Source organism: Callospermophilus lateralis, chromosome 7 (genome assembly GCF_048772815.1).
Source record: "Callospermophilus lateralis isolate mCalLat2 chromosome 7, mCalLat2.hap1, whole genome shotgun sequence".
Classification (NCBI taxonomy): domain Eukaryota; kingdom Metazoa; phylum Chordata; class Mammalia; order Rodentia; family Sciuridae; genus Callospermophilus; species Callospermophilus lateralis.
This window is the reverse complement of record NC_135311.1, coordinates 115,036,357-115,055,200: the sequence shown is the minus strand read 5'-3', so window position 1 is coordinate 115,055,200 and position 18,844 is coordinate 115,036,357. Positions and strand designations below refer to the sequence as shown.

The following is an 18,844-nucleotide window of genomic DNA, read 5'->3' as shown; positions in this document are numbered from 1 at the left end:
GAGAGGTTAAATCATTTTATGAGGTCATAAAGCTAGTAAGTAGAAGAGCCAGGATTCAAATCCAAAGCCTGTGTTCTTTCTAAACCACAATTCCCTGTCTTCCCACTATTCCTGAGCCAGAAACTAGTGAGGACAATCCCACTCTCCTGGTTTTCGAGAAAAGGAAAAGCAAAAGCATTTTGAAAGCCACCGAATGCTGCCCACATATTAGTCACAACTTTTTCTTTTTTTAAAAAAAAAAAAAACAGGATAACAGGAATTGTAATTTAAAATATCTCTCCTACTGAAAACTTAGTAACAGAAATCTTCACTGTTAGCAATGCATTCCTTTAACAGAAGTTCTCAAAAGCAAGGATCACCTGCATTAGGTTTACTGGGCAGGTTTGTTAAACTTGCAAATCCCTAAACTCCACTCCAGATCTACTGCCCCAGAATCTCAGCAAGTTGGCCCAGGAATCCCAGGTGTGGGAAGCTCCAGGTTGGGCTACTTAAAATGCAACTGTTGGCTGGTGCAGTGGCACATGCTTATAATCCCAGCAACTTGGGAGACTGGGGCAGGAGATTCACAAGTGTGAGGCCAGCCTCAGCAACTTAGAGAGACCCTGTCTCAAAGTAAAATAAAAAGGAATGGGATGTAGCTCAATGGCAGAGAACCCCTGGGTTCAATCCCCTGTACTACACACACATACACACACACACACACACACACACACACTCACACACACAACGAATAAATAAATATAAATAAAAGAAGAAGCAGCAGCAGCCACTGTCCCTGTCCTCTTCCAGGGTAGCAGGTTACCTTTGGAACTTAAGTCTTTGTGACCAATGTTTTTCAAGTTTCCCAAATGTAAAAATACCAAACAGAGAAACTTCAGGACATATTTCTTTTTGACTGCAAGCCTTTTTAAAGCCACAATCTCATGATTTTATTGTGGTGGACTAGTTTAGAATAACCAATTAAGTGACATTTATGTTCTACCACAATCCTGACACCTGCTGTGATCAGGGAGTATCCCCACACTGCCCAGGACATAACAGCAGGCCAGAAGTCTAGACCTACGGGAAGAGACACCAATGAATCCCCTGTGGCTAAGAATTTCAGGCAGGTCCCTCCCAGGGTTTAGGAGGGTCACAGAGTGTGAGACCCCAGTAAGAATTAACTCCCTGAGCTACTCCTTAGTGAGGCTCTGGGGGTAAGTTTGTTCCACTTACCACAGGGGAATAGTTTTTTACACAGAAGACAGATCCTCCAAGGTCTAAGACTGGAAAGAGCTGAGTTGAGGAAAGGGTTGGGAAAAACAGAGACACTGGAAGTGGGGAAGAAGATGTTAAGAGACAAATTTGGTGAATATTCAACTGGGTTTGCTTTAGCCCCTCTAGAGACCGTGAGCTCCAGGGGCGCAGAGACCGTGTCTACTTGGCTCATTGCATATCCCCGTGGCCCAGCCTGAAAATATTTGTTGTGCAAATGATTCCCAAAAGAGAAGAGCATTGGTACCTGTCCCACCAGTGGCATGGAGCATTTTCAAGTGATCCACCGTCATCTGCAAGACCTCAGCTTTCTCCAGCTTGGAAGAACCCTGTAGGTACAGAAGGCAGGGAGATGCGGCTCCAGCTGACTTCTGTCGCTCTCCTCCTCTGCCCATTATCATGTCTTGATTTTCTCAACTCTTCCTGGTTTTCCCACCACTGGCATTCAGGATCCTGCTTTGGCCAAGATCTCCAAATCTCACAGATGCTCTTTATTTCTCACCTCAGTCTTCCTGTCTGCAGCACCGCTCAGCTTCCTTTCTGAAACCTCTTCTCCCTGGACTGCAGCAACACCACTTCTGCTTTCTCCTTTCACTTTGCCTCTTGCTCTGCCTGTCCCTTAAATGAGTGCTTCCCCCAGTGGGCACTGGCCTACTTCTCTTCCAGCTCCGCCTGCTCTCCTCCAGGATCTCATCCACCTCTGTGGATTCATCCCTCACCAGAATGCCACTCCAACATCCCCACCTGCCTCCCAGAGCAGCGTTCCTGGGAATACAAGTTCAGCCTCAGCGTGCTCAAGCCCTAGCTCATCATCTTAGCCCCAGAGCACTTGCTCTTCCCCTGTTCTTTCTTGGGAAATGTCTTCTAAGCTCACAGACCACCTGGCCTCTTAGAGAAACCTCAGGGTCAGACTCTCTACACGACACCTGAAGGCAGACACCAGGTCTAGTTCATGGCTGGTCTGTAAAGGTTTCAGTGAACATATGTGGAATGACTAAAGAAAGGCAGACGACCTGCGACAGGTGCCTTTGAGCCTAGGGGAAGAATCTTTGAAGCTGTTGCTTCAACTGCCTGACTCCTCGCTGTAGTCCCCCCACCGCAACATGTTCATGATACGGCACTCATTCCATGAGCAGCCTGCTCCACTTTCAAACAGCTCTGGAAATGTCAGGAGACAGTCACATAGTCCTGTGCTCCGACTCTACTCTGCTGCTTGCTATCTGGGTGATCTAGTCCAAATTACTTCTTTCTCTTCTTCAATTTCCTTACTTGTGCAATGGGCAGAACAATTGTTACCCTTCAGGATCATTTTTAGGATTCCATTCAAATGGACATAAAGCCACAATACCTGAGGCACCTCACCAAGTATGAATTTTCATTCCCTTTGTCCCCTAGCCGGTGACAGATATTCAGACATGATCACAGCACCTCAGGCAGCTGCTACACTTCAATAAGAGATACCATGGGAAACAAACCCTATCTGCCATCCACCCAGTATTTCCAGTGGCACAATCGACAATGTCACATACCTGTTTCTCAAAGGCAGTGGGGACTAAGCGCCGCAATTCAGAAAGGCTGCTGTTTATGCGATCTCGACGCCGTTTCTCTATGATCTGAAAAGCAATGACAAGATGTAGGCACTTGTCATGGTTTCCAATGTACCTTGATGAATGCGATTTATATCTTTTCTCACAATACTGTTGTGAGCAAGTTAATGTTTTACTTTTTTTTTTTTTTTTTTTTGCAGTGCTGGGAATTGAACCCAGGGCTGTCACATGCAAAGCAAGTGCTCAACCACTGATCCACAACCCCAGTCATTTAAAGGATTTTTATTTTGAGACAGGGTCTTGCTACATTGACCAGGCTGACCTTGAACTTGAGCTCCTATTACCTCAGCCTACTGAGTAGCTGGGATTTCAGGCATGTGCTGAGGCATCTGGCAGAAGTAAAACTATTCTTGCTTTATGGAGAAGGAAACCAAGGCTCATAGAGGAACTATAATTTGCTTAAGGTCACAGAGCAATACAGTGCAGCTCAGATCTCTTACGTTGGTCTGTAGGAGTGATATGCAAAATGTTCAGTCACTGGCACTGCAGGACACCAACAAAATAGGAACATCAGCCACAACATTGAAGCCGGCCCTGGGGGCCCCTGTTGGGCCAGGGTTAGCCCTTCAGTTGCTGGGTCAGAGGCAGTCTGAAGAGCCCTAGGTATTGTTCTCTCCAACTGTAAAGGGCTCATTCACACTATCTCCTCCCTCACAATCCTGGTAGCAGGCCAGGCATGGTGGTGCCCGTCTGTAATCCCAGTGGCTCAGGAGGCTCAGCAGAACCCTGAGCAAGACCCTGTCTCAAAATAAAATATAAAAAGGGCTGGGGATGTGGCTCAGAGGTTAAGTGGCTCTTGGTTCTATTCCCAGTACCAAAAAAAAAAAAAAAAAAAAAATCCTAGTTGCAGAGTACTCATAGTAGGGCAGAAATTGTGACGCCCTCCCACCCTCATATATATATATATATATATATATATTTTTTTTTTTTCCCCCAGAGAAACTCAAAAAGCTGAAGGTAGAAGTGAGAGGCACAGCTGGTCTCTGCCAGACGCCAGGTCTCTGGATTCAGCATGTAAAGCACAGCTGCATCCTGGGATGGGGGACTGAATACGATGGACAGCAGCAAGCCTCCAGATTCCCAGTAAGCAGGAAACTGCTTTCCCTCCTTAGCACTGAAAAGAATGGAAAGCTTCAGGGTCCAAAAAGGGACCAAGATAGGGTAGAGGAACAAAAATAAGAACAGCTGATTGTGTGTTGGGTATTGCTCTGCATTGCTCCAGAGAGCACTGCATTAATACACTTCACCTTCAAGCCAGTTATTTGGGGGCAGGTATTGCCCTTATTTCAGTTATACCAATGAAAAAATGAGGCACAGAGAAATTAAGTGACTTGCCCAAATGTCCCGAATAGTTACTGGCAGCGCCAGGATTCAAACCCAGGCAGTTATCTTGGGGTGATGTTTCCGAACAGGTTTATGGACCAGCAGATTCTGGATAAACCTTGACTGGGCCACTCCACGGCTGAGAAAGGCACTCACCCCTCTGCGCTTCTTCCTGGCTTGCATCTGCGAAGGGCTGGGAGAGGACAGCGGTCTGGCCATCTGGCTGAGGAGGAAGAGAAAGGCTGGTTTCTCAGAGCTCGGGGACCATCTTCCTGGCCTGGGCTGACCTGGGAGGCAGGGCCATTTTCAGGCACAGCCCCCACCCGCGCGGCCACTGGCTCCCAGACTGGGAAGAGCCCCAGGGCAGGCGTGGGAGGGGGGCGTCTGCTCTCCCTTTTTCCCTCAGGGCCCATTTCTCCGCCGGCCAAGTCCTCCCATGTACTCTGAGCTTCCTGCCTCCGAGCCTCGCGGCGGCCGCTCAGACTTATCTAGACCCCGACCTGGTCGCCCCTTGTCCCTCTTGTCTTGCGGCCGTCGGGGAACCGCGAACTGTGGCGTGGCTGCTGGGTCCTGCAACCCGATCCCGGGGGCGGGCCGGCGGAGGGCACGGGCCGGCAGTGGCCGGGCTGGGGCCGGGGCCGGGCGGGTTGAGTTTCAGAGGGAGCCGCTGGGAAGGAGCGTGGAAAGAGCAGATGCCGCCGCTTCCCACGGGCCGGCGCGCCGGCCGCCCGCCCTCTGCCTGGCCCGCAGCTGCTGTCGCCTCCCACGCGGCGCGGCCGGGGGTTGGGGGGAAAGGGGGAGGCAGCATCTGGGTCACAGGCCCCTCTTGCCTGCTCCGGGACACTGTTCTGGCCTCCCAGAAGGCTCTGTCCCCCTTAACCTCGGCCTCCTCCCACCTGGGACCTTCTTTTGCCGCCCTGGCTGGATGATGGATGTTTGTTCCCATCCCGGGATTTCCCACTATAGAGAAGAGGCTCAGACCCAGGGGGTTTCCTGCCCAGACTTTTACCAAAATAATCTCCAACCCAGCAGCTGTCTTCTCGACAGGTTTCTCTCCAGAGGCTCTCTGAGAATGGAGAGGTTCTCTGGGAGGCACTGAGGTATCTATTCTTGGGAGGCCCTATTAGGGCCCAAGGCCTGGGCTGGATTCCTTGCTGGCCTCAGCCCTCCAGGTGCTCGGCTCCACAAACAACTTTAGACAATCCGCTGCCGTTTTGGGATGCCAAAGGTCATACAACTTAACAGGAACCCACGAGCTTGACTTCACCTTACACCTGCTCCTTGACCCCCTGGGTTTCCCATCTCAGAGAAAGCATACAGCTTTGAGGTCTGCAGGCAGACACCTGGTATTGTCTTTGATTCTTCCCCCATCCTCACCCCTATCACACCATTCCATGTCTAAAATACATCTCATGTCTGTCCTGTTTATCTGGATGGCTCCTCTCAGGACCACACCCCTAGCATTTCTCACTGGAGGACTCTAAGAGCCTCCTGTTGAGTCACTCTTTAACCCACACTTCTGGCAGAGTGATCATTTAAATGCAAATCTTGTCACTCTTCAGGTGGCCCAGCTGACCCTCCTCACCTCTTAGACCCAACTAACTCTTGTTCTGTGTACATGCTCCAGTCTGCGAATGTACTAACTTCTTTCTGCAATTGCATATACTGTTCCCCTAGTCTAGAAATCTCCAGTGTCCACCCAGTCTCCCCACCCTAAGCTGCAACCCCTTTGCCTAGTAACTTCAACCATCTTTTATATCTCAAACATCACCTCTCTTGGGAGCCTTTTCTGACATCTACTCTCCTGCTAGATGTCCCCTGCTCTATACTCTCCCAGCTTCCTGAATTCATGGCATTTATACCACTTTGTTGTTTTATACTTATGTGATTATTTGATTAATGTTTCTCTCTCCAGCAAAAACATAAGCTCCACAAGGCAACAGACCATGTCAGTTTCATTCACTATTGTAGCCTGAGTTCTTGGCAAGTGGTTGGAACTCTGCAGAGCTCATGGTAGAGCTTCTTCCTCCTGCCCTCATCTTTGCATCACTGAAGAACAGGGATATGCATAAAAATCTATGTTTTAGACCTTTGTGGAATGGGAGCATATGTGGCTCACCAGAAGAGTTCCACCTATGTGACTATACTCTTGGGATTTGAGATTCGATCATTTTCATCAACACCTCAAAGACAGAAGACTGTAAAAGAAACCAGATAGCATTGGTCAGATCCTACTGCTATGTCCTGGCTTTGTCCGGCCACATCTGGAAAAGTATATCTCCCACCCAAACATCTGGCCAAGCAGAACTGGTAAGAGGCCTGGGGAGGCTTCTGGGAGGCAGGGCCCAGTGAGCTAGGTCCAGGGCTCAGATGGCTAGATCCTGAGATCTGTAGGTCTATAGGGCAACTTGTTTTCAAAGCTTCTCTGGTTCACTGGGGACAAGCCCCAAGAGCCAAGGTACACTAAGAAACACAGCCTTTGTTCCCCTTTGCTGGATAAAGCATCTCTGGGGGTATTGGGTTAGTCTTATGCACGTCACTGCCTCTCAGCCTGATCCCTCCTCAGGGACCATCTGTCAGAGGCTGATGCACCCATTTCAGGGCAAGGCAGGTCCGCTGTCCCTTTTTCCAGTCCTCTGGTCAGTTTTTCTCTGCAGCATGACCTGCCCTTTCCCTATATCTCAAAAGCAAACCTTGCTATACAGTTTTACTGATGCTACCACATATATTTCTCTCCTTTGATCCTTAGGAAAGTGCCATTTCACAGATGAGGATGCTGGACCTCAGGGAGCTAAAACAGCTTGCCCAGCCCACACAGCTGCTAAGGAGCAAAGCCAGCATGGGAATCCATGTCTTCTGGCTCCCAATTCAGCATTGTTTCTCTCCTAAGCCCTACTTCCTGTCTGTCTGAATAGTCCTCCAGTCCCCTTATCCTTCAAACTCCCAGCCAATGCTCATTCCAGCCTGTGATCTTGCCCTGACAGTGGGAGGAGGGGTGGCAGCCTCTCCCCTGAGAGTCTGAAAATAAAAAAGATTTTCATGAACCCAGAGAGGATATGATGATCATCAAGATCTGCTCCATGGCCCTCTAGGAGGTCCCAGCCAGAATTCCACTGCAGTGTCTCTGGAGGCAGGGTCAGCTTTCCAGGTGGTCCAATTGCCAGTCCTGACCACTCTCAGCACTGATTCTACCCGGGGACTCCCAGCAGAATCCTTGCAGATGACCCCACTCATTTTGCATCAACCAAAGGAGAATCCCAACATTCCCCAAAGTGAATTTTGGAAAGTACTGAGCCCATTTGTAAAATGAGAAAACTTAGAGATGGGAAAGGATCTTTCCCAAGTTACATAGCAAATGAGAGGAAAATCCAGAACTAGAGCCAGCTCTACTGCTTTTAATCCAGTGCTCTTGCTAATATACCCCAAATATTCATCATCCCATCATAACCAGTACTTTTTGTTCTAGATCACACTTCTATGTTTGTCTGTCTCATTTGTTGCATAAAAGCCCTCTGAGTTCATTATTATTTGGGCCGTTTCATTTTTAGAAGAAGTGATCATATCATAAGTGGGGTGACAGACACAGACTCAGTAATTTCAGTCTTTGGACTTCCAGTCTTTTCATTAGAGCATGCTGCTTCATGAGCATGCGCCCACCCTATTGTGACCCCTTAGAGAGCAGCATTTACTGGAAGTTACCTTGTGCCTAAGCAAGCAGCTGTGTGCTTTACATACAAACAACCTCATCAAAGCTTCAACCTGTGAAGCAGTATTGGCACCCTGTTTTGTGAGAGAGAAAACTGAGGTTCAGAAAGGGTAGAGTCACTTGCACAAGTAAATGGTAAGGAGAGTCAAATTCAGGCTTATCTAACTTCAAAGGCCACCAGTCCTTAAATCACGTGGGAACAACCCACAGAGCCTGACATGTGACGGGTGCTTATTACATGTTTGCAGAAGGGCAGGGGAGAGGCTGTATACACTTTATACCTAGAATATGTCCGGGAGCCAGGTTCAGCCAGAAGTTTGGTGGGTGATTCCCAAGGATGGGGCAGATACCCCAGCGACAATGGAACACACCCTATTCTTCCCTCTCATATCTCAGAGTGTGGGGGATTTATGCCCTGCCACTGACCCTGGCAGGCTGGCTTGCCCCAGCCCTGTGGCCCTTGTCACTGTTTATCTGGCTTTCTTTGTACATAAAGCTCTTCTTCCCTGAGAGTTCCCTGAGGGCAGAGCCTGAGCAGGATACATCTGGGCCCCGATGCCCAGCCCAGGGTCTGGGCCACAGCAGGCATCGTTCAACAGTCCCTGAATTGAAGCATTTATGTCTGCTGGGGGGAGGGCCTTCTGGGGAGTGCTACAATGAGGCATCTATAACTCAGTTTCTGCCAGATGTCCAGCTGCTTCCCTCCTCAGAGGGGTCTGCTCTTCTAAGAACAGGCTCTAAAATTGGGGTTTGGCTGAAATGACAAAATGCTGTGGAGGAAAAAAAACTGTACTGACCCTTTATGCCTTAGCTCCAATACACCACCTTCAAGAAGCCCTCACTGCCATCTTTGGTTATGAGTGACCCCTCCCCACATAGGAATCCCTCTCTCTTTTCATTCTGTTCACAGTCTTTGTGTGACCTGGCAGTCACCGCCCAGGCTGCACACTCATGGAGAATAGAAGCCAGCTCTGATAAACCTAGATCTCTGTTATCAATTTTGTGCCTCTGACCCATGAAGACCTACTGAATCTGAGACCCCTCCACCACCACCACCTGGTGTTGGGTCCTTCTTCCGCTGGCAGGACAGGCTCAGAGAATTGTTTCTCTAAACAGCAATTTCTGCTAAGCAGTTTGAAAAGGCTAATAATATAAGCTTGGTGTGGTGGTATACTCCTGTAATCCCAGCAACTCAGGAGGATTCAGGAGGAGGATCACAAGTTTGATGGCCAGCCTCAGCCACCTAGTGAGATCTTCCCTCAAAATGAAAAAAATAAAAAAGGCTGGGAATGTAGCTCAGTGGTAGAGCACCTGCTCAGCCTGTACCAGCCATTGGTTCAATTCCCAGCACTGGGTGGGGTGGGGGAAGGCTAATATGTTACATAGGAAATTATATGATACAAAATCCAAACCAAACATAAGATGTAAGAGGGATATCTAAAGTCCTATCGCCTATTATAAGCTATTAATAATTAGTAGTTGGTGGCATTTCACTAGGATATGTGTGTGTTAAGGAGGTACTAGGTCTCAATCCAGGATCCTTCACATGCTTGGCAAGCACTATACCACTGAGCTATACCCCCAGCCAGGATTTGTGATTGAGGCAGGCTCTCCCGGCCTCAGAAAACTAGAGAGCTTTGAACTTGTGAAATGCCTTTAGAAATATCCCTAGAATGAACTGACTCTCCTTCTGTTCTAGAGAGTCAGGTTTGGATGAGCTAAGAGACCCGAGGTGTTTTCCCTTTCCCACTCCCATCCTCCTTTATTTTACTGATGAGAAAACAGGCTCAGACAGGGAAACCGATGGCTCAAGGATACATGGTGGTAGAGCACTTGCTTAGCATGTGTAGGGCCCTGAGTTCAATTCCCAGCATGAGAGTGGGGGGCTGTTGGGAGTGAGGGATAGGGGTGGAGGAGGAGAAAGAAAAAGAAAGAAAGGAAGACTACATGGTGAGTTGGTGGCAGATGTGGGCCTGGGATCCAGGCTGGCAGATTCCCAGTCAGTCCTGCAGTTCTTTCAGGGTGTGTGTCTGACACTAAGCATTTGGTGACCCAGGACATTAGGCCCTCTACTAAGCATTAGGCCCTCTACTAAGCCCGTGACATACATTTTCTCATTTGATTTTCCCAATACTCTTATGAAGTTGGTTTTATTATTATTATATATATGCATATGTGTGTATATATATATGTATATGTGTGTGTATTTTATATATATATATATTTTTTTTTTCCAATTTTACGGATGAGGAAACTGAAGCTTAGATAATTCACAGAGCTGGGAGTTGCAGAACTATATAAGTACAGTTTGTTCTATAGGTTTGAAGCAGATCGGAATATTCATCAAGAGAACAATGACTTTGGCAACAGAGTGGTTTGGTAGAAAGAGCTCTGAAATTGGAGTCTAGGTCTTTGCAAGTTGGCTAATACTTTCTTCAAAATCCAATCCCTAATTCCAAAGTCCGATTTGCTCAAAGGAGGAGATATTTTCTTCCCCCTGAAACTTTTTGTGAACTACACGAAACTGCACCCAGTCTAGGGTAAGATTGGGGAAGTGTGATCATTCTGCACGTAAGCACTTTCTGGACAGGGAGCGTGGTTTCGATAGTCTGTGGGGGTTTCTTAAGGTCTTCAGGAAAACTCTGAACTGGTGACCTACCATGGGGCCTTTCAACAGAAAGACCACTACCAGCTGGCCATCGGGCCCCTGAGCTGGATTCTACTTCCATCCCAGCATCCTGAACCCATAAGTGGCCGAGAGCACCCAGGAGTACCAGGCTCTGGTGCAATCAATGGCACACGCCCCCTCACCTGACTCACGCCTGCGGGCTGTCGCGCACACCTGCTTCTCAGGCCAAGGGGTAACCAAGGACAGAGTCCATGCTCAGCAAGCTCGGCGGGGCGCTCTTGCTCGTCCTTAGGTCCCCCATCCTGACCCTTACCTCAGATCGCCTTCGCGGCCCACGTCGATGGGTCCGTCGGACTCGCAGTCGGAGCCGCTCGGCTCCCTGGGCCGCTTCATGGCCAGAGCAGGCTGCCGGGGGCTCCGGCCCACGCTCCGGCTCCGAATCCGCCGTCGGGCCCCGCCCCGGCCCGCCCCGGCCCCGCCCCGGGGCGCCAACGCCGCCCTTTCCCAGGGCCCTTTCCTGCACCACAGCCCCCGGCGCCTCGGCGCCCCCTCGCCCCCGCGGTGACGCGCCACCGAGCCGTGGGAAGGCCCCGGGCGGTCACCGCCCCCACCGACCGCTGGGAGGTCCAGCTCCGCTCCGCCCCGCCGCGGCCGCCGCGCTCTGGGTGGCCTTGGGCAGGTGCCCTGGGAGGCCCTGCGGGGACGCTGAGGGTCCTCGGCTGTCCCTGGGTCGCCCAGGGCGCTGCCAGCCCTTGGAGGCGCGACTGTGAGAAGTCCTAGCTTCTGCGAGGGCTGATCCTGCACCTTTCTACCTCCCACCCGCGCCAGGTCTGGTGAGGTTGGGGCAGGGTGGTGACTGTGACCTGATCTTCCACGAGAATTCCCCAGCATCTCCTTCCATAGGATACCAAAGCAAGGGGAGTGTGTGTGTGTGTGTGTGTGTGTGGTGTGTGTGAGAGAGAGAGAGAGAGAGAAAGGGGTGGGGGAGAGCACACACCATGGGTCGAACAGACCTGTGACAGGTTGGGGTCAGCCCCAAAAGGGATTGCTGAAGTGCCTATGCCCGCTGAGAAGGTTGAGCTGTGCACACGGGGGCCACACTTGGTGGGGCGTGTCCCTGGGAATCAACTCTAAGTTCACCAAAGGCAGAGCTGTCCTGGGAGGCCAATAATGCCCCGAGAGGGCTCATTTCATAAGCCCCAGAATTCAGGAAGGGGAGGGAAAAGGGGATCCCTATCCTCTCTTCTTACACCTACCCCCCAACAGCAGACTAACTGTTCTCTGGATGGGAGTTCCAGCTAACCTGCCTGTAGAGGGACTCAGGGAAGATTCTCAGATTCACCTGCCATCCTCATAGGTCAGTACCAGAGAAACCCCCAAGAGGCAGAAGGGAGCTAAATAGAGCACCCTAGAGGGTGGACCTCTTGGGTATGGAGGAAGGGATACCTGAAGATTAGTGTGCTGGGTGCAATACAGAGAAGTCTTTTTCCTTTGCCCTGCCCACCAGGACAGGCATAGAAGAAAGCCTCCTTTCCATGTGGAAGAGTGGGGCTGATCATCTGAGAATAACTGTACTTTACCCCATAACAAGACCTGCTTGGGGACACTTGATTACCTGTGGGGAAAGAACATGCCTGTGTTTCCTGCCACACAGGTCCACAGACAGTGGGCCACAGGCCAAATACATACAGGCAGACCTACACACTCATAAACAGCTGGGAGGAACAGCCCCCCCTCGAGACTCTTGTTCTAAGTGTCCTGGACACTCACATAACTTATGTGGGGACATGCCAATGAAGTGGAAACCTCAGCCAGCACAGAAATTATACAGTCCATGCACCATGCGTTCCCCAGAAAGGCAGAAATCAAGAGACCAGACATTTGCCCTCTGTATTTATTTGAGAATAAAAAAATTGGTAGAGGAGCAGATTCGCAGGGGAAGGTCAAGGGCTCTTCACATGAACTATCCCAGGTTATCAAAATATAGTGCACAGTTAAACAGGGGTTCTGGAGTCCAGAGAAGGAGTTTAAACCAAATACTTAAAATTTGGAAGTCATTAGATAATAGATGGTATTAAAGCTATAGGAGCAGGTAAAATCACCGAGGAAGTGTGGACGGAGACAGAGGAGTCTAAATGATAACATTTGGTGAGCATTTATTATAATACCAGAAAAGGTTCTAAGTGTTTTGTAAGTAGTAACACTTTTAATCCTTGATAACCTATAAAATAGTGCTATTGTTATTGTCCCCACTTTACAGATGAGAAACAGAGTCAGAGAAGGGTGGAGTAATCCCGTCTAAGGTCAACAGGAATAGGTAGTAAGTGAAAGGGCTGAAATTCAAAAAAGCAGTTTGGTTCCAGAGACAAATTCCCAGGCTTTATTAAACAACCCTAGGGGCCCTCTATCACTGGGAAACATTCCTAGTCCTTTATATTTTATTTTGAGGTAGGATTTTATTAAGTTGCCCAGGCTGGCCTTAAACTTGCAATCCTCCTGCCTCAAGCCTCCCAGTAACTTGGATTACAGGCATGTGCCACCATATTTGGCCCTTATAGAGCTCTTAGACATTAGGCTATCTGATCTAGTACCCAGGGCCACTGGGCTGGGATGGTAGCTCAGCGGTAGAGCACTTGCTTCATGCATGAGGCACTTGGTTTGATTGTCAATACCATATAAAAATAAACAAAGTAAAGATATTATGTCCATGTACCGCTAAAAAATTTAAAAAATAAAGAAGTATGGCCACTGAAAGCTTCGTCTCTGACTGTCCAGCTTGATCCCCAAGCACCTCTGCCCAGCCCCTGCAGCTGCTAGAGCTTTCTGGTGATTCTGCCCCTGCTTGTTATGCCCTCAGGGCTTTGCATTGCCTCAGGGCATACCTTCTGCCCAGAACTGCTCTTCCCCACGTCTTCTCAGTTTACCTCTCTTCATTGAGGTCTTTGCTTGTCTGCCCACGCTATCTAACTAAAATAGCCACTGATCCTGTCAGTCCTGACTCCCACGGCATTTTATCTTCCTTTACAGCATCTAGTGACATGCATGTGGCTGTGTTTGTTTGCTGTTCATGTCCCCCACAAGAAGGTGAACTAATTGAAGGTAGAGATTTGTGTCTTATGTCATTGCTGACTGTCCGGCACCTAGAACTGTGCAGGGTGGGTAGTATGTGTGCAGTGAATACTTGCTGGTGGAACACCAATTTGAAAAGCTCAGTTAAGATTGGAAAAAAGCCAGGCCAGAGGGAAATGTGAAGTCCAGGGGTTGTTTTGCTTTTGCTTTGTTTTAAGATGGGAGGGAGTAGAACATGGATCCAGTGGCAGAAAACAGTCACTCGGAGGGGCCTTTTCATAAAGGATTCCACCTTGATGTGAAGTTCTATCATTTTTTGTTATTTAATATCATGTCCTTAGTGCTCAGCAAAGTGCCTAGCACATAGGAAACCTTCCAAACTATCTGTAAAATAAACTATTAATAATAATAATAATAATAATAATAATAATTTTTATTGCATTTAACATGTGCTAAACTCTGTACTGAGTACTTTGACACATATTAACTCATTTAAAACTCACAACAGACCTATAAGAGAAATTTCTATTATTATTCCATTTTATTGAGACTCGGAGAGGTTAAGTATCTTACCCAAGATCACACAGCCAGTAAGTAGCAGAAATGGAATCCTAATTCAAAAGGCTGACACCTGAATTCATGCTGGTAACCACTGCATCATGCATTAGAGTTGGGAGAGTGAAACAGGAGATTGTTACACTAGACAAGGAATAAGGGCTGGATTCGATGGGGAAGAAGAAGGAACAGATTTGAGTGATGTTGAGCTCCCGTCTAGATGATGTAATCAAGGGAAGTGACAGGAACCACTGCAGAAGATAGGAAGATCAGGATGTTCGAGCTGTTTGTGGGACTCAGGGACACCCAGGAGGAGAGTCCAGAGAGCGGTCTGAGCTGGAGTAGAGACTTGGCAACTGGTCGTTGAAGTCATTGGGTATGTGAGATATCTGCCCCAAGAGCTAGAGGAGAGAAGGAGGAGAACTAGGATAAGATCCCGGGAAATGATAGCCAAGGAGGAGGGGAATCTGGCAAAGATGGGACACCAGGGTCCAAGGCAAGAAAAGCGAGAGATGAGATCCAGAGGTCAGAGAGAACTTGCATGAGTGAATGGAGAAGCAGAGTCCAGGATGGGTCAGACCCTATGGACCAAAAGTGTTTGAGGACACAGAGGAGGGCTTGGAAAAGCAGCCAGTCAGTGGTAGAGGGAGAACCAGGCAACTTGGGGGCCAGCAGGAGGAATTTGCTGGCTGGAGAAGAACTCCGGAGCAGGCAGAGGGGTGGTGACTGAAAACTGAAGCCATGGGAATATGTGAGATGTCTGTCCCACGGAGCTAGTGCTGAGCAAGAAGGGAGGAGAACCTGGGACAGATTGGGGAGGAGGGGGACCAGGTATGAGCAATGCCGAGCTCCTATCTGGGGCTCCTAGGAGTGTCAGGAAGTCTCAATCCAGAGGGAGGGAGGCAGAGAGGGGACCTCTATATTTCCCATTTCTTATCACCATTCCCTGGAGCTTGTGTAAGCAGGTTTCCAGGGACAGGTTTCAGCTCCAATGACACTTTATTCCTGACCCCACACTAGGTGAGCCCCCATCTTCTCTTAGGACATTTGGATTACTAAACTGAGATGGCCCCAGCTCCAAATGGGAGCTTGCATGTGGGCCATGTGCTGGATCAGGATTCCAGAGACCTCCATTGGGCCAGTCACTGGGCCTTTGACTGCTGGTGGAGGGGCTGGGGGGGCTGGAGGAGAGGGAGATTGGCTGAGATGCTCTTGGCGACAGATGGTAGTTATTAATTGTGCAAAAACTTTTGTCTGTCTCCGGGATTGGTCTGTAATCCCCATAAAAGCAGGGACCATGTCCAGTTTGGTCACTGCCTCTCCCTGATGTGTGACAGTGTGGGGGGCATAATAGGTGTTTGGTAAATATTGGCTGAGAGTCTTGTGAAGGGTGGAGGGGCTGAGGGCATCTTCTTTGTGGAGAGGGCAGTGTCTGGTCCTCCTGGGAAAACAGCAGAATCACAGTGGGGACTATCTTGGTCCAGGCAAGCCTGTAGCACCTTGGTGCCACTCAGCCTTCTCTCTGCAGGGCCTTGCTCCTCCCTTTGTGTCTGGAGGGACAGAAACATACCCAGGACCACAAAGTGAGGCCTTGGTTTTCTCGTTAGTAAAATAGGATGATAACAACATTATTCGATCCATAGGTTTCTGTGGGGATGAAATGAGGTGTTTAATTAATTAAGTAATTTATTTGGTACTGGGGATGAAACCCAGGGGCACTATACCACTGAGCACATCCCCAGCCCTTTTAATTTTTTTGAGACAGGCTCTTGTTAAATTGCTTAGGGCCTCATTAAATTGCTGAAGCTGGCCTTGGATTTGGGATCATCCTGCCTCAGCCTCCTGAATTGCTGGGATTACAGGTGTGGTGCCACCACAGCCAGCTGAAATGAGGTGTTTAGAGTGAGTGCCGAACGTTAAACTCATTCTCCCCAGTTGAGCCATCTACTCCTTGGTTTTACCTCCTATAAGTCTTATTCTTATCTGTAATAAGAGAATAAGATTGGCCTCATCCAGGCATGGTGGCGCAGGCCTGTAATCCCACTAACTATGGAAGCCGAGGCAAGAGGATCACAATAAACCATTCCCCGATTTTTATCCCTGATGCAGACCTTTTTTTTCTGAGGTTCGGGCATGCACCGCACTGCTCAGTCTCTTCACACTCCTGCATGCTCAGCCCTAGCGAGGGCCTCCCCAGGCTCTCTGTGCCAAGGCCCAGACCTCGGGCATCCCCATCACTACTTCCCTGTCCCACGTTCCAGCCCAAGAACACTCTGAGCCTCCTTTCCTTACTCCCTGACCCCTGCTCATCTCAGGCCCTTCCTGTCCTCCCCCACTCCCCTGGGACCCATCAGCACTCATTCCCCACCTCCACAGCTGCTGCCACAGCTGGTCAGTGACGGAATGCACAGCTGCTAGAAGCCACATGTGTGGAATAGGCAGTACACAGCCACCCCTGGGGCTGGTGGGGTCAGGGGTGGGACCATCTGTGTCTGTTTGTCAGTCTGCAACACATACACACGAACACACACACACACACACACACACACACACACACACACACGCAGGCATACTCCTGATCCCTTTCTCTCTGTGATGTGCTGGGTGGTATTGGCTTGGTTCCTCTTCCCTAGCCCTGGGCTGCAGAGGTTATGAGGGTCGTGCTTTCCCTATGGGGGTCCCTGAGAGTGACTGGAAGGCTGGCCCAGATGCTTGATACTTACACCCTCCCTGCTGCTGGACAGGCAGCACAAGTCCTACAGAGACTGCCCAGGGATAGAGTGACCCACTAGGCATTCAGAGCCCCCAACTTTCCCAGGCCCTAGGGGATGGCCTACCACAGAGGAAGCCAGAGGCTCTGGACACATTCCAGAGCCCCCTTGGCAGCACCCAGGGGTTCCAGAGGAGCCTCAGTCCTGGGGCAGCGCCAGCAGCATCTGTCCTGGTTCCCACACTCTGGACCGTCTGGAATCTCACAGATTTCTCTTCCATGTGTGCATGATGTCAGCAGGACAAGGACACTGGGGGAGAAAAGGAGGGGCTGAGCTACCCAAAGTCAGACGGCTTCGGGGGTGGGGGCAGGCACTCCACACACAAAGAGAGAGTGGCTCAGCCTCTGGCTCCAGACCTGACTGGGCCCTGACACTGCCCAGCCCATTGCCCTCAGAGCTGGGCCTCCATTTCCTCATCTGTAGCAAGAGAGTGAGAGTGGCCTGGCCCAGGCATGGTGGTGCCCGCCTGTAATCCCAGCAACTCTGGAGGCTGAAGCAGGAGGATTGCACGTTCAAGGCCGGCCGGGGCAATTTAGCAAGACCCTGTCTTAAAATATAAAAGGGCTGGACATGTAGCTCAGTGGTAGAGTGTCCCTGGGTCCAATCCCAAGTACCAAAAAAACAAAACAAAACAAAACAAAAAAACCACCTCTAACTCCAAGAGAAAGTTGGAGGACCCCGAACCTTTTATACCTGGGTAGAACTTAATCTCCAACCATTCTCCTGACCTCTACCCAGTCTTGTCACTTCTCATATTTTCTGGAATATATATCACAAGTTCATCACAGGTTCATTCTACCAAGTCCCCTGCTGTTGTCAGGGAATCCTTGCTTCTATTTTACCACTTGGAGACTATTAAGACCTTCAGTAAGAGGTGACCCCAGGAGGAGGATGAGCGTGGGTCCTGTGGTCCAGGAAGGCTGTGTCAGTTCAGCTCTTCTAGGAGATGGAGGCCGAGGTGAGTTAGAGGTGTGAGAGATGTGCTTGGAAGAATAAAAGGAAAGGAGCAGGAGGAAGCAGAAGGAGCCCATGACACCCATGCAGCTCTGACTCTTGTGGAGGAGAAGGGGGCTCGGACAGGAAGAGTCTCTGGCTGCCATGGAGCTCTGAGGACATCTTGATCCAGTTGTCTTCTAGAGAAGCCCCAGGTAGGGCCCAAGTAGCCTAGAGTCAGTGTCCCCACTGTGCCCAGTCACAGCTAGGAGCCACCCAGCTGTGAGTCAGTGACACTTCTTGCAGCAGGTTCTCCTGAAGGGAGATACCAGTGTTGTGCTCTCTGGGTGGAGGGTGTGTACTTTGCAAGTTCACCCAGCAAGCAAGCAACCAGTTCACACCCCTGGGCTATGGCTGCACCATGCTCACACTGTGGTGAGCGTTAGATCCCTTGGGGCTTCCAGGACTTCTAAGAGCGACTTTGCCAGAGGAATGAAAGACTGAGGATTCGGATTGCTGCATTCTAAATGTTGGTGCCCCTTCCCCCATTCCAGTGGTGAAGCCTGCTCACCAGTATGATGATATTAGGATGTGGGATCTTTGGGAGCAGATAGATCAGTGGTAGATCGGTGTCCTTATAAAGAGACTCTGGACAGCTCCCTTGCCTCTTCCACCACTTGAGGACTCAGCAAAAAGATGGCCATCTTTGAGTCAAAAAGAAGGCCCTCACCAGACACTGAATCTGTTGGAGACTTGACCTTGGATCTTCCAGCTTTCAGAACTATGAGAGGTGAACTTCTGTTGTTTATAAGACACGCAGCTTATGGTGTTTTGTTATAGCAGCCCAAATGGACTAACACACAGATGAGGTCATGTGAGAATATGGCATTTCAGACAGAATAGCACTGAACTGGGATCAACAGCCTGGGGTTAAATTTCTTTTCTGCATCTAACATTGTGTGTCCTCAGACAAGGGGCTTTCTTTCTCCAAGACTTG

The 18,844-nt window shown here is 49.6% G+C and overlaps 1 protein-coding gene across 2 annotated transcripts in view; it reads right to left on the bottom strand.

Moving 5' to 3' along the window:
- Heyl (hes related family bHLH transcription factor with YRPW motif like) overlaps positions 1 to 10,963 on the bottom strand; it is a 36,690-nt gene extending 25,727 nt beyond the window's left edge. For both annotated transcript variants that reach the window (XR_013091814.2, XM_076860678.2), the window contains exons 1-4: positions 10,833 to 10,963; positions 4,341 to 4,407; positions 2,784 to 2,867; positions 1,502 to 1,583 (exon numbers count right to left, since the gene is read on the bottom strand). Coding sequence is in view for 1 of the 2 variants with exons in the window: in XM_076860678.2 (XP_076716793.1) it covers positions 1,502 to 1,583; positions 2,784 to 2,867; positions 4,341 to 4,407; positions 10,833 to 10,912 (313 nt within the window). In the remaining variant the exon portion in view is untranslated. The remainder of the gene's footprint in view (positions 1 to 1,501; positions 1,584 to 2,783; positions 2,868 to 4,340; positions 4,408 to 10,832) is intronic.
- Between the last annotated feature and the right edge of the window lie 7,881 nt (positions 10,964 to 18,844).